The following is a 14674-nucleotide window of genomic DNA, read 5'->3' as shown; positions in this document are numbered from 1 at the left end:
AATATTGAGCATTTACCATATGCCAGGCAATGTTGTTGGCACTAAGGATACAGGAGTAAAGAAAACAGATAAAGGGCCCTGCCCTAATGGGGCTTCTGTGTGATAGATAGTAATCAAAGATAAAATGTTAGGTAAGTAATAAATGAGGAAACTAAAAGCAAAATTTTTAATTATCTCTGTATTTTAATAGTTATTAATTTATTGCCATATATTATTTCTGTACTTACAACATTATTCTGCTATACGTGGGGGGAAAAAATCATCTAATGTCTCTACATAGTTCAGTCTTATTTGTGTATTCCCAGATTGTGGGAGGCGATCTCATCCTCTCCTAGGATTTTTAGCTGGCATCTATTTGTAGTTGATATATGGAACTACATTTTCACCAAGAGTCTTGTCTTATACCATTTTTATATCTCATAGGAGATGTCTTGTAAGAAATTCAAGTTTAAAGTCATAAGAGATTAATCAGCCTACCCCCAGCCCACCCCCAATCTACATCTTACAATCATGTTTTTGAGTTATACGGTTGTAGATGTCCTATATTAGATACTCTGTTATCATCTGTTTTAGCATCTTAGCTCTTGGGTTGGGACCAAGGACAAAGCTGTATATAGTGCTCAGCACAGAATTGTTGATTTTGATTATAGAGCTAATAAACAAGAGATATGTAGGAAAAATAAATATATAGGATGAATTAAAGATAATTGGATTGGTAATAAAATTTTGCAATTTTGGAACAAGATCAGTGTTTTTTCCTGAATATTTTTTTGGCATGACAATTTATATATTTGAACTCTCCAAATGTATAGTAAATTTTGGGTCATATAACATATAAAGTCTAAATAAGTAATTAAGGATTTTAGGACTAAAAGATGTTTTGTAACTCTGGTGTGTTGAGATTTAAAGATTACTTCCTTAGGCCTTTTCTCTTAGAAATTTTGTTAGATTATATTGAGGTTTTTTTTTTCAGTTACTAATATTTATTTCTTAAGAGAATTAATAAATTATTTTTTGGCATTTCTATGTAGAGGGTTCCTTTAAACTTTTCTCATTTTCAGGTGAAGATTTGATTTTTTAAATTGTAACTTTTATGTTCTTGATATAAAAAGTTTGTGATATATATAATGGTTTATTGGAAAATGGAACAGTTTGTTAATATTTAGAAGACTTTCCAGCGTATAAATGACTTTACCTTCTTTTCTAGGTTTGTTAAAGTTTTGCACTGTTGGATTTTGTGGAATTGGGAGCCTGATTGATTTCATTCTTATTTCAATGCAGGTAAGTTTCTCAATCTAGAATGTTACTTTTACATTCAAAATTGAGTTCTGTGATCTCCTTTATATTTAAAATTTTTAGTATATGAGGAAGCAGATAGGAATGGTTGTTACCATTTTTCTTCATATGCTAGATCTAAGGAATCCTGGTCATGTGTCCAACTAGCATTTCTCAGACTGTGCTCTACTAGTTAGTTCTCAAAGACATAAGAAGTTCATTTAAAAAGATTCCATGCTCAAATATGATTTATAAATGTGAGTTCGACTGAGTTAAAGAAATTTCTTTACTGAATAACTTCTCAAAATCTTTTTAATTTATATTGTCTCTAAGAGGGATTGTGGTTATTTTTAAAACTTGTTTCTTTTCCTCATTATCATGGTCACCTTGTCAATTACCATAAAAGGACATTGGTACGATTCTGTTATACATATGGACATTGTGGAGGCAGAGATACTATTTTCTTTTGCACTGAACAGGCACTCCATACTAGTATTTGTTTGCAAATTACAGAAACTAAAATCCAGCTAGCTTAAGCTAAAATGAAGAAAAAAGAAGGATGGGGCATTCTTTAGAAAATCTGAGAATATAGACCAGATACGGATAAACAAATGATATACATATTTAGGGCTCTCCTGATAATCATCTTGCTTTTCTCCTTAGCCTCATTTTCTCCTGCTGCAGTGGGGCTAGGGGCAGGCATAGTTTGTGAAATGCTATCCTTATTAAAAGTGCCACCAGATGCCACCAGGTGTTTTCCATTAAATTATGTAGAACTGATTGTGGTTAACTTATGAGGATTCTTAAATTAGAGAAAGAGATGAATTTTTCACAACAAGTGTTGACAAACAGCATTTCAGCAAGCATTTATGGAGCACCTAATGTCTTCAGCAAGTGCATCAGTATGCATTTAGAGCATCATCTGTTTTGCTCTGCTTTCTCATATAATATTTCCACTCTTCAATTCTGTCTGCTTGATGTTACCATTATGCTTTAAAAGAAAGTCACAATCTAGGAGATTTGGATACCATACTGTGAGGAGGAGGCAGCATATGGACCAATAAGATACCAGAATTAAACAAGGAAAATATTTGGTTTTAAAGTTGGAATTTTTCTATCTGTACTTGTAAACATATGCCTAACCAAATATCCTGCCTTCTCTGACTGTGGGACAGGCAAGCAGGCATGAAGAGGCTAAGGTACTTGTGCACATATGCTTAGAAATGAGTTTCTCACTTTCAGTGAGGATCCAAGGAATTTAATGTATTATTGGGATTCTTTGAGTTAAGATATCCACAATTCAAAGTGTCTTTGAAACCTAACCATTTAGTTAATATTTTCATGCTAGGTTCTTTCTTTGGTGATGTTATTGCTGTAGCTTTATTTATATCAAATTATAGAGCTAATTTCTGGTTCATTTATACCTGAACTTTTTACAATAAACAGTTACTTTTTTTTTTGAGACAGGGTCTCACTCTGTTTCACAGACTGGAGTGCAGTGGTGTGATCTCAGATCACTGGCAACCTCTGCTTCCTGGGCATAAGCGATCCTCCCACTTCAGCCTCCCAAGTAGCTGGGACTACAGGTGTGCACCACCATACCCGGCTACTTTTTATATATTCTGAAGAGACAAGGTTTTGCCATGTTGCCCGGTCTGGTCTCTTGAGCTCAAGCAATCTGCCCACATCAGATTCCAAAGTGCTGTTATTATAGGCGTGAGCTACTGCACCTGGCCTCTAGTTATTTAACTTAAATTATCTTCTGGGATTAGGAGTCTATCACGTTAAGAAATTATTGAGGTATAGAATTAGAGTGTGTGAATTATTTGCAGTAAATTTCCCTAAATAAGACATTTTAACAGGCATGATCAGTTTAGACTGCTTTCAAATTGACTGAGATGATAATAAATCCATTTCAAACATAGCCAGATAAGATGTGTAGCCTTAGTCTTCATGTCGTTTAACATTAATGTTTAACGTTTGATGTTGACAACATCAGTTTTAGAGAATTCCTGGGTTCAAGTTATCCTCTCATCTCAGCCTCCCAAAGTGCTGGGATTACGTGCATGAGCCACTGTGCCTGGCCCTGACTCATCTTTTTGTTTATTTTTCTTTTCTTCCCCATTCTCTCCATGACTGATTATCTATCTATCTAACTTTCTTTTTTTTTTTTGACATTAAATATTATTTCCCAGTGAGTAGCAATGTGTTTCTGTTGGACTGTGATTCCGTAAACGTATCCAGCATGGATTCAAGACCTATAGAAACAAACTGTACTTTGTTTCACACTGTTTTTAACAAAAATCTAAGAGTCTAGTTATAGTTTGTCTTTGAACAGAAACACTACAAATATAATGCACATACTGCTAAAGTAAGTTTTACATATTGCTACATTTCCTGAAAATACTTTTATGAGTTTGTCTATTTGTTATTAAACTTGGAAAGTTTCTGTTTTTGTTCCTAAAGATATACAAATAATTTGAACGATGATGCATGGTATGAAATAATACATAGAATACAGTCAAGAAAATAGAAATCAGTGATACATGTATAGCATAACATCTTTCAGCTGTGGGTAACTATTGTGTGTAACTGCTCTCTTTTTTTTCTCTATATATAGTTGTTGATAAGGTATTTTTGAAAATTTTAAAACACTCATTCTTTTGTGCCATTTATTTATTTATTTATTTATTTATTTATTTATTTATTTATTTATTTATTTTGAGGTGGAGTTTTGCTCTTACTGCCCAGGCTGAAGTGTAATGGCACAATCTTGGCTTACCGCAACCTCTGCCTCCCGGGTTCAAGTTATTCTTCTGCCTCAGCCTCCCAAGTAGCTGGGATTACAGGCATGTGCACCACCATGCCACCATGCCCAGTTAATTTTGGATTTTTAGTGGAGATGGGATTTCTCCATGTTGGTCAGGCTGGTCTCGAACTCCCAACCTCAGGTGAGCCGCCCGCCTTAGCCTCTTAAAGTGCTGGGATTAAAGGTGTGAGGCACTGCGCCCCGCCGCCTTATATTTTTATATACATCATGAAGGATAGATTAGACAGTACAAGTTTCTTACCAGAAAAATGAGAATGTTTTGATTACATTTAAATCTCTTTCCTCATTCATGCAATCTGGGCTTTTTTTGAGATGGAGTTTCACTCTTGTCACCCAAGCTGGAGTGCAATGGTGCTATCTTGACTCACTGCAACCTCTGCCTCCTAGGTTCGAGCAATTCTCCTACCTCACCCTCCCAAGTAGGTGGGATTACAGGCGGGCACCACTACACCCAGCTAATTTGTATTTTTAGTACAGATGGGGTTTCACCATGTTGGTCAGACTGGTCTCAGACTCCTGACCTCAGGTGATCCACCCTCCTCGGCCTCCCAAAGTGCTGGGATTATAGGTGAGCCACCATGCCTGGCCTGGGCATTTTTAATTATACTGAAAACACTGATACATATTCTGCAAAACGAAAAGAAAATCTCTTATGTTAAGTGGAGCCAAACAGCCACAAATCAGAAAGACGAGGATATGTGGAGGAAATGGACATAAGTGTTACAATATAGAAAGTTATTGGAAGTATGCTGGGTTCTTTCTTTGTCACAATTTTTTTAAAAATTCTATTCATCATGGAAGAAATTGCTTTTATTTTCTTTCCTATTAATATTATAGAGTGGAATTCCTTAAAGGACTAATAACCATACAAGCAGCAGAAAGTTGAAAAAGCAGCATAAAGTCTGAAACATTTATGGATTTTATAAATACATTTAACAGATTTGTAAAGTATGTTTCATGACTTTGATATTTATTATATGCCACTCTTAACACTGGGTTATATGCTGCTTTGTATTAGTTTTTAAGTTTTAAACAATAGATTTGACTTTTCGTACATAAATTTTTTGAAGAAAAATGACTTTTATTAATCTTCTGTAGTACCAGTAGCATGTTAAACAGAGTATGCCCTCAAAATTTTTTGCTGATTTGGAACTCAATGCAGTATGCCTTATACAAATTGTGGCTTTGTGCCAAGTACAAGCAAGATGAGATGCTGAAAATGGTAGTTTTAAAAAAAAGTGATTATTTTCCTGTAGGACCTGTTTTAGTCCATTTGGGGCTATAACAAAATACTTTAGATGGATTATTTCTTTTTGTTGTTTCATGCTTTTTTTAGACTGAGTCTCACTCTATTGCCCAGGCTGGAGTGCAGTGGCACAATCTCCACTCACTGCAATCTCTGTCTCTCGGCTTCAAGCGATTCTCATGTCTCAGCTTCCTGAGTAGCTAGGATTACAGGCGTCTACCATCATACCCGGCTAATTTTTGTATTTTTAGTAGAGAGGGGGTTTCACCTTGTTGGCCAGGCTGGTCTTGAACTCCTGACCTCAGATGATCAGCCCACCTCAGCTCCCCCAAACTCTTGGGATTATAGGCATTAGCCACTGTATATAATCCAGCCTAGACTGGATTGTTTCCAAACAAATGGAAAATTACTTCTTATAGTTCTAGAGGCTGGAGAGTCCAGTATCAGTGTGCTAGTGTCTGGTAAGGGCTCTCTGCTTCATAAAGGGTGCCTTCTATATGTGCCCACATGGTGTAAGGCATGAAGTCATTAATCCCATTAATGGATGGTGGAGCTCTAATGACTTAATAACTTTCCAAAGGCCTTACCTCTTAATACCAACACATTTGGGGTTAGACTTCAACACAGGAATTCTGTAGGGACACAAACAGTCAAACCATACTAGGACTAAATTCCTGAATTTCATAGTTTCGTTTGAGAGTTAATGAATAAAAATGAAAGTTGATGTGATAAACTATCTGTGTTAATAATAGGTTTTAGGCCATCATTGGAAATGGGTTTAGTGAGCACCAACTTAGGTATAGTAACATGGGGTCCTTGCCCTAAAGGAACCTGTGATCTTTTCCAAGAATAGTCTGATAATAGATTCCACCTATTTTCAGAAACAAAATATTTCCAGCTGAGTGCCTATAATCTCAACACTTTGGGAGGCGTAGGTGGAAGGATCACTGGAGCCCAGGAGTTCAAGTCCAGCCTGGGCAACACAGTGAAACTCCTTCTCTACAAAAATTTTTTAAAAAAATTTTCCAGGTGTGGTGGTGTATGCCTGCAGTTCCAGCTACTCAGGAGGCTGAAGTTGGAGGATCACTTGAGCCTGAGAGATCAAGGCTGTAGAGTGAACTGTGATTGTAGTACTACACTGTAGCCTGAGCAACAGAGTGAGACTCTGTCTCAAAAAAATAATCATAAGAAAATATTTCCACTGGGACTGTAGGCCCAACCAACAGTTTTCTTGATTTTTATCTTGTTTAAATCTTTGCATTTTACAAACATTTTTAAAAGCCTAAGCTTTTCAGTTTAGACCAAAAGATAGCCAAGGCTATGGAGTCACATCTGTGTGAGCCAGTTTGTTTGATCAAAGACATATCCTATGCCTTTTTGATCAAAAGAACTAAAAGCATAATTGCCATAAATCCACTACCAATGCTGGAAAAGGTGATATACTTGATAGTTTGCTAGATGTAGGGCAACAACATATACAAACAGAGGACTATTTTTTTTGAGATGAAGTCTTGCTCTGTCACCTAGTCTGGAGTGCTGTGTCACAGTCTCGGCTCACCACAACCTCTGCTTCCTGGGTTCAAGCTATTCTCCTGCCTCAGCCTCCCTAAGTGCTGAGATTACAGACATAAGACACTGTGCCCAGCCAGCTTCAGGATATTTCTTAGCAGAAAAATAAACTCATAATTTTAGGTTTCACACTCTCTTGTCAGTGAACAAATGGACATGGATATATTTTCTGAGTAAAAAATTTCCCAGTGTTGGGATATTTTACTTTTATTTTTTTATAGACAGGGTCTTGCTCTGTTGCCCAGGCTGGAGTGCAGTGCATGATCGTAGCTCATTGCAGCCTCAAACTTCTGGGCTTAAACAATCCTCCTGCCTCAACATCCCATCCAGTATGGGATATTTTAAAAGATGCATAATTTTATAATTAATACAATAATAATGTAAGATGTTAGAATTGGCCCATTTATTACATTTGTTATATATGTGTATGTGGGTGCTTAAAATAGGTTTTATTATTTATTTATTTATTTTTTTGAGATAGAGCCTCACTCTGTTACCCAGGCTGGAGTGTAGTGGTACAATCTCAGCTCACTGTAACCTCTGCCTCCTGGGTTCAAGCAATTCTCATGGCTTAGCCTCCCTAGTAGTAGCTGGGATTATGGGCGTGCACCACCATGCCCAACTAATTTTTTTATTTTTAATTTTTTTAGAGAGCGGGTTTTGCCATGTTAACCAGACTGGTCTTAAACTCCTGGCCTCAGGAGATCCTCCCGCCTTGGCCTCCCAGAGTGCCAGGATTACAGGCATGAGCGACTGCACCCTGCCTTAGGTTTTTTTTAAATTTGGCAAAGGAATATGGATCTAAATAGTGGAAATCTTTATAGCTGATAGTTTTCTTTCTTTCCTTTTTTTTTTTTGAGATGGAGCTTCACTCTTGTTGTCCAGACTGGAGTGCAGTGGTGCGATCTTGGCTCACCGCAACCTCTGCCTCCTGGGTTCAAGGGATTTTCCTGCCTCAGCCTCCTGAGTAGCTGGCATTACAGGCATGCGTCACCACGCCTTGCATTTTTAGTAGAGATGGATTTCTCCATGTTGGTCAGGCTAGTCTCGAACTCCCAACCTCAGGTGATCCACCCCCCCTTGTCCTCCCAAAGTGCTGGAATTACAGGCATGAACCACTGCACCCAGCCAGCTGATTTTTTTTTTTTTAAAGTAAATAAAGCAGTTTCTTCGGTGATCAGATAGTTCATAGAAAAGTGTGTTGATGATACTTTGTAGTATCTTTTTTTTTTTTTCTTTGAGATGGAGTTTCGCTCTTGTTACCCAGGCTGGAGTGCAATGGCGCAATCTCGGCTCACCGCAACCTCCGCCTCCTGGGTTCAGGCAATTCTCCTCCCTCAGCCTCCCGAGTAGCTGGGATTACAGGCACGCGCCACCACGCCCAGCTAATTTTTTGTATCTTTAGTAGAGACGGGGTTTCACCATGTTGAACAGGTTGGTCTCGATCTCTTGACCTTGTGATCCACCCGCCATGGCCTCCCAAAGTGCTGGGATTACAGGCTTGAGCCACCGCGCCCGGCCTACTTTGTAGTATCTTAAGCTGAGGTGTTTGTATCTAAATCTTGGAGTCATGGAATACATTAAAACTTTAAAAATACTGTACAGATTAGCTTATTGTATTCTTCATTATAATCAGTAAGAAAAATTGAGATCCAGGAAGGATTAAATTTGATCCTACATTTAGTTTTAGAAAGAGACAGCTTTCTCTTCCAAGTTTTCCTTTCAGCCTAGTACTTTACCTTACTGACTTAATTTGGTTATTTAAATAGGGTTGTCGTCTGTCATCCAGGCTGGAACACAGTGGTGTGATCATAGTTCACTGTAGCCTTGAACTCTGGGCTCAAGCAATTCTCCTACCTCAGCCTCTCGAGTAGTACTACAGGTACATGCCACAGCACCTAGCTAATTTTTTGTTTTCATTTTTTTTTTGTAGAAGCAAAGTATTGCTTTTTTGCACACACTGGTCTCAAACTCCTGGCTTCGAGCAATCTTCTTGCCTTGGCCTCCCAAAGTGCTGGGATTACAGTTAATTTTTATGTAAATTCATAAGTGTCAAGCCAAATCAGTTTAATCTTTAGAAAGTACGTATGCATAACAGCACTTGACATGTATGGCACATATATGCTTTGTAAGCATTATTTGAATATTAACATGTGTAGTTCACTAGAATAAGTTCCCTCTTGGCAGAGATGGTATTTGATTCACTGTTGGTGTAAAATATCTAGCATAGAACCTGGAATATCATAGGAATTAAATATTTGTTGACTAGTTTTAAGATCAAATTCATTTTTAAAATGAAGAGTGCTTTATAGCAGTGTCCTTCAATTTCAAAAACAAAGTCCATACCCTCCACATATTTTTAAATTGACATTTAAGTTTTCTATCATAAGTTTAAATAGTTGCAAAGGATGTAACTTCTAGTTTGCAAATATTTACATATTTAAATAAAAGTGTTACATCAATTTTGAAATGTGTTCAACAGAATATAAATATCATAGGATTTTAAATATCACCCACTTTAAAAAGACATGCATGAACTCTTCACTAACCATTATAATTTTTAAATTGCTTCCTTCTTGAATTTTTATTTTTATTCCTCTACAGATTTTTATCCTGTTATATATATATATGTGTGTGTGTGTATATATATATATATGTGTGTGTGTGTGTGTGTGTGTATATATATATATATGTGTGTGTGCATATATATATATTTTGTTTTTGTTACTTTTTATATGTTTATGTTTAAAAACTTCCTACTAGGCTAGGCCCATTGGCTCACACCTGTAATCCCAGCACTTTGGGAGGTCGAGGGAGGAAGATCACTTGATAATCTTAACCATCATCCTAGTACTAGGAGTATGAGACCAGCCTGTTCAACGTAGTGAAATCCTGTCTCTACAAAAAAAAAATACAAAAACAAAATTAGCCAGGTGTGATGTCTCACGCCTGTGGTCACAGGTATTTAGATGGCTGAAGTGGGAGGATTGCTAGAGCCCAGGAGGTAGAGGTTGTAGTGAGCCAAGATCATGCCACTGCACCCCAACCTGGGTGACAGAGTGAGACCCTATCTAAAAAATAAATAAATAAAAGAAAGAAAGAAAACTTCCTACTAATCATCTTATTCATTAAAATTAAAATATTTAACATTTTTCTGTGATTTTTTTGATTGGGTTGTCGTAATGATACACAGTTGATCAAAACAGCATAAACGTTGCAAATTCAGCAAATTATTTTTAAGTAAAAAGATGTAAAATGTTACTGGAAATGCATTTTTGAAACAGATGTGGCAGAATGGACCTTTGAGTGAAAGAGATTTCCCTAAATCCAGTATTTTGAGTTATCTCTTTGTTTGGCACTTCAGAAGCTTTCACACCTCAGGGTAATATGTCATCATAAGACTCAGGGTATCCTGGATGGTAGGTATGCTTTACTGTTAAAAAGTGGGTGAAATGACAGTGAGGGGCAGTGGGAACGGAAACTGATGGGATGCTTCCACTGTAGCATGGTACCAGGCAGATTTGTTTTACAGAGAGTATTTGGGGAATTAATGTCTCAAGATTGATTTCTCTTCTGGGCCCGCATACACCTTGGTAAATTTTTGTCCACCTTTAAGGCTGTAGTTTGAAGACTGCTACCTTAGAGGATAATTTATAGAGATTATGTTAACTAGATTGTCACATATGCGATTAAGTAGACAAGATGGTTGTGGTGAACGTGTGTTGTCTTTTCTACCTCTTCTTTTCCATTCCAGGTGGTTCTGGCAGGACTGTCAATGATACTACCTCATCTCTCACAGGCAGTCTGGCCTGGCTAATCATATTAAATCTATTCCTTTGGATATAGTAGTTTGTCCACAGTAGGCATCAAAACCAAGCAGATCGATAAAAGTCTTTCCCTGGAATTGGTATATAAACGTTGGGGAAGAAAATTTTACTTTTTTTCTATTAGGAGCTGCTGAGCTGGGAATATGTGACTCTCGAGCTGTTGGCAATTAGTTGAGTGTGCTGCTCTGCAGAATGAAGACAAGCAGAGCTAACCAAAGAGGCAGGGAAGCAAAGGCCTCAGGGAGCACAGAATTCAATCCTTGGTTCCTGCAGCTTTCCTTTTGATCCTTTGAGCTATCCCAGTATTCTTTTCAGCTACAGGAGTCACTAAATTACCTGGTTTTGCTTAGGTTTTGCTTCTGAAATACTTTTATTAACAAATGAGAAAAGTAAACTCAAAGTTTTGTGAAATATCTTTTATAAAATGAATAATTTTGAAATTTTGTCTCTTCTAGATTGTGGGACCTTCAGATGGAAGTAGTTACATTATAGATTATTATGGAACCAGACTTACAAGACTGAGTATTACTAATGAAACATTTAGAAAAACACAATTATATCCATAAATATTTTAAAAAATAAACAGTAAGTAATATATACATATATATAGTATCTAATCTTATAGTATATTATTCATATAAAATTATGAGAATTTTAGTACCATAGAAAATTTTAAGAGACCATATAGACCTCTCATGTCACCCTATGCCTGAAACATCTTCAGTCCTTTAAAAAGGATTTTAGTCCACGCTCATGATTCCTGCGGTTCGCACTTCAGACTCTTTGCAGTATATATGGTTAAAGGACAAAGTTTACAAGAAAAAAGTGACATCAAAGCAAAAAGGCATTTCTTACATGGTGGTTATGATGAAAGCATGTGCCGTATATAGTTCAGCATAGCAGATATTTCTGCTGCCCATCCCTTTAAGGATCAGTATAATCTTTTACCTAAAACTGAAAATAGATAATGATAGGATCCAAAGCCTGAATTCCCTGTAAGTGCTTATTCTAACCTAAAGTTTGGCTCTGCCTATAAGAGTTATTCGTTGGCCTCAGCTTTATTTTATTGATTGATTGATTGAGACAGAGTCTTGCTCTGTTGTCCAGGCTGGAGTGCAGTGGCTTGATAACAGCTTATTGCAACTTCCGCCTCCCAGGTTCAAGCGATTCTTGTGCCTCAGCCTCCCCAGTAGCTGGGACTATAGGAACGCACCACCATGCCGAGCTAACTTTTGTATTTTTAGTAAGAGAGGGAGTTTCTCCATTTTAGTCAGGCTAGTTGGAAACTCTTGACTTCAGGTGATCCACCCACCTGGGCCTCCCAAAGTGCTGGGATTACAGGCATCAACCACTGCGCTTTGTTTGACTCTGAAACAAGCACCCAACCCGAAGCTTTGACCAGCCTCAGCTTTAAACAAGTGATAAACCTGCTGAAGTCAGAGATACCATTCTTCCTGGTTCAACTTTCTGGTTTTCTAGGACTCTGCTACTACAAGGTTTCTTATCTCAATTACCATACATTAGTCTATTCTGATAATCTTCCAATAATGCAAAGTTTTTCCCAGAAAGGATTTTGGTAGAATATCAGGAAAACCATTTCCTGGTATAATCATTCTCTGTAATAGAGAAATCCTATGTATCATGTAGGGTGAAGGGTAGTTCTTAAGTAGTAGTTCACTTTGAACTGTCTAGCAGCTTTCATAGACACAGACGGGCGGAGAGAAAGACGGGGTAGATGTCTTAACCATTATCCTAGTACTAGGGTTTGCAGTCAACTCTATCTCAAAGACTGCTTCTAGAGGCCAGCAAGAGAATAGACATGTGTTTTCTATCTTGTATAGTAGAAATAGGATACAAAGTATACTTTTGCCCTTTAGTTGGATTTTTTTTCTTTTCTAACAGTAAAATTATGCATATACCTTTTAGTTATTGAACAATGACACACTCTCAAGATGTAAGGAATTTACTCAACTGATTGTCCAAAAAGTTTTCAAATCTTATAAACTATAAGTCATTGAGCCTTAAAGTTGGAATAAAGCTTAGAAATCCATCTGCCTCTTCTTACCAGGAAAAAAATTGAGAGCTAAGGAAGTTGAGACTAAGACACAACTAAGTAGTGCAAAACTGAAACTAGAATCTAGGTCTTCCGTTTATTCTATTACATGGCTGTTAGCTTCCTTCCATCCTACCCTAGTTCCTGGCGACTGTATCGTTTTGTATTAGGCATTTTCATTTTGGAAATGGTTTCTTCTATTTTATGAGACAGGTTGTGTAGTTTCATGTAACTTTTATTATTCATACTGTAAATTGTGTCTCTTTCAAAAGTAGATTGTTTCTAAGCCATAGCAGGTAAAAATTAAACAAATACCTGGTGCTGTGGCTCACACTTGTAATACCAGTACTTTGGGAGGCCTGAGGTGGGCGGATCATGAGGGCAAGAGTTCAAGACCATCCTTGTCCAATATGGTGAAATCCCATTTCTACTAAAAAATACAAAAATTAGCTGGGCATTGTGGCATACACCTGTAGTCCCAGCTACTCAGGAGGCTGAGGCAGGAGAATTGCTTGAACCGGGAGGCAGAGGTTGTGGTGAGCCTAGATCATGCCACTGCACTCCAGTCTGGGTGACAGAGTGACATTCCGTCTAAAAAAAAGTTAAGCAAACGTAATTTTAAGAGTAATCTCATTCTTTGTTGCCTATTCTGTAAACATTTAATTAGGATTTCAGAGCCAATATCTGCATTATCATTCATGTAATCCCTGCATTATACAGAAGTGCTCCAAGAGTGAGAAAAAAAATGTATTGAGCAAGTAAATGAAATGTTAACATGTACATCTGTAATAACCTCACTGGACTCTTAAAAAATATTGTGTTTTAACATACTGCTTTTTTCTGTTTTAGGATTTTGAGCCTCATTGATTTTAATAGAGAACTTCTAATATGTGGATTTAAAGATTTCTCTTTTTCCTTCATCTGCCATTTTATGAGTTCTGTATGATTTTTGTGGTTTTTGTTTTGTTGACTTAGTTAAAAGTGTATTATTCTGAGATTTATTTAATAGAACTTTCTTTGAGAGCTGTGTAATAGTATTTCTTGGGCTTCTGTCTCTATGAAAGATAGCTTATTACCCTGATACTCTTTAATCTTTTACAAAGGCAAGTTGCCACTTGTCATTTTTGTTTCTGAAAAATAAAAGTATAACTTATTCACATTTTTGGTGCTTTGTTATTGAGAAAATCTTCTTAAATGTTGAATGTAACTGTCTTACCCATTTTGGTCCTTCAAAGCAGTTAATCCGTGGTGTGAACAAATACCATTTATATTGCCTGGGGTTCAGTCTTATGTATGACAACCCACCTGTTTTTCTGCAACTTTCAGATCTGTCTTTGCCTTGGTATCCAGGGAGCTAAAGATCACTGGGGAGTCTGTGAAACCTTGAGGCAACATATACCCTTCTGGCATTGATTCAGGCCTCTGAAGTGTGAACTTTTTCCTTTTTTTGCTTTGGGAGTGCTACACTAGCTTTTGGAAGACCAGATGCTGACTCGTTTAGCTCACTGCAGTTATATTTGAAGCTGGATGGACAAGGTGGGAGCACCAAACAGATGATTAATGTCTTCCATCTGTGAGCACCACCAGGCAGATGCTGGCACAGTTGCCTTAAGTGATGCCGCAGTGTGTGAAAAAAAGCAGCACCTGTATATTAGCACAGATTTTCCTTGCCATGTTTAGAGGGGTTTTCATGAAGATGGAAATACATGAAATGTTATATCCTCAGAATACTATCCCACTTTTTCTTTATTAGCAGGCATGATTTGTTCAAAGAGATGTTTGAACAAGTTTGATTGTCTGGCAAGTGGGAGGCTTGAGCTATATGGGAGGATGCAGCAGTGAACAAAACCCCCAAATTCCTGCCTTTTAGAACC

At 37.2% G+C, this 14674-nt stretch overlaps 1 protein-coding gene across 3 annotated transcripts in view; it reads left to right on the top strand.

Annotated features, from left to right (window-relative positions):
* Positions 1–13959, top strand: part of TM2D1 (TM2 domain containing 1) — a 42311-nt gene extending 28352 nt beyond the window's left edge. For 2 of the 3 annotated variants that reach the window (XR_013520138.1, XM_054236328.2), the window contains 3 exons: positions 1208–1281; positions 11203–11332; positions 13650–13959. Coding sequence is in view for 2 of the 3 variants with exons in the window: in XM_054236328.2 (XP_054092303.1) it covers positions 1208–1281; positions 11203–11313 (185 nt within the window). In the remaining variant the exon portion in view is untranslated. Of the gene's footprint in view, positions 1–1207; positions 1282–4001; positions 4227–11202; positions 11333–13649 lie in introns of those variants that run through there. The other variant, XM_054236329.2, reaches the window with a different exon arrangement.
* Positions 13960–14674: the final 715 nt, after the last annotated feature.

The sequence above is a fragment of the Callithrix jacchus genome, chromosome 7 (assembly GCF_049354715.1).
Source record: "Callithrix jacchus isolate 240 chromosome 7, calJac240_pri, whole genome shotgun sequence".
Lineage (NCBI taxonomy): Eukaryota > Metazoa > Chordata > Mammalia > Primates > Cebidae > Callithrix > Callithrix jacchus.
Note: the sequence above shows the minus strand (reverse complement) of the source record. Positions and strands in the feature narration are given on the sequence as shown.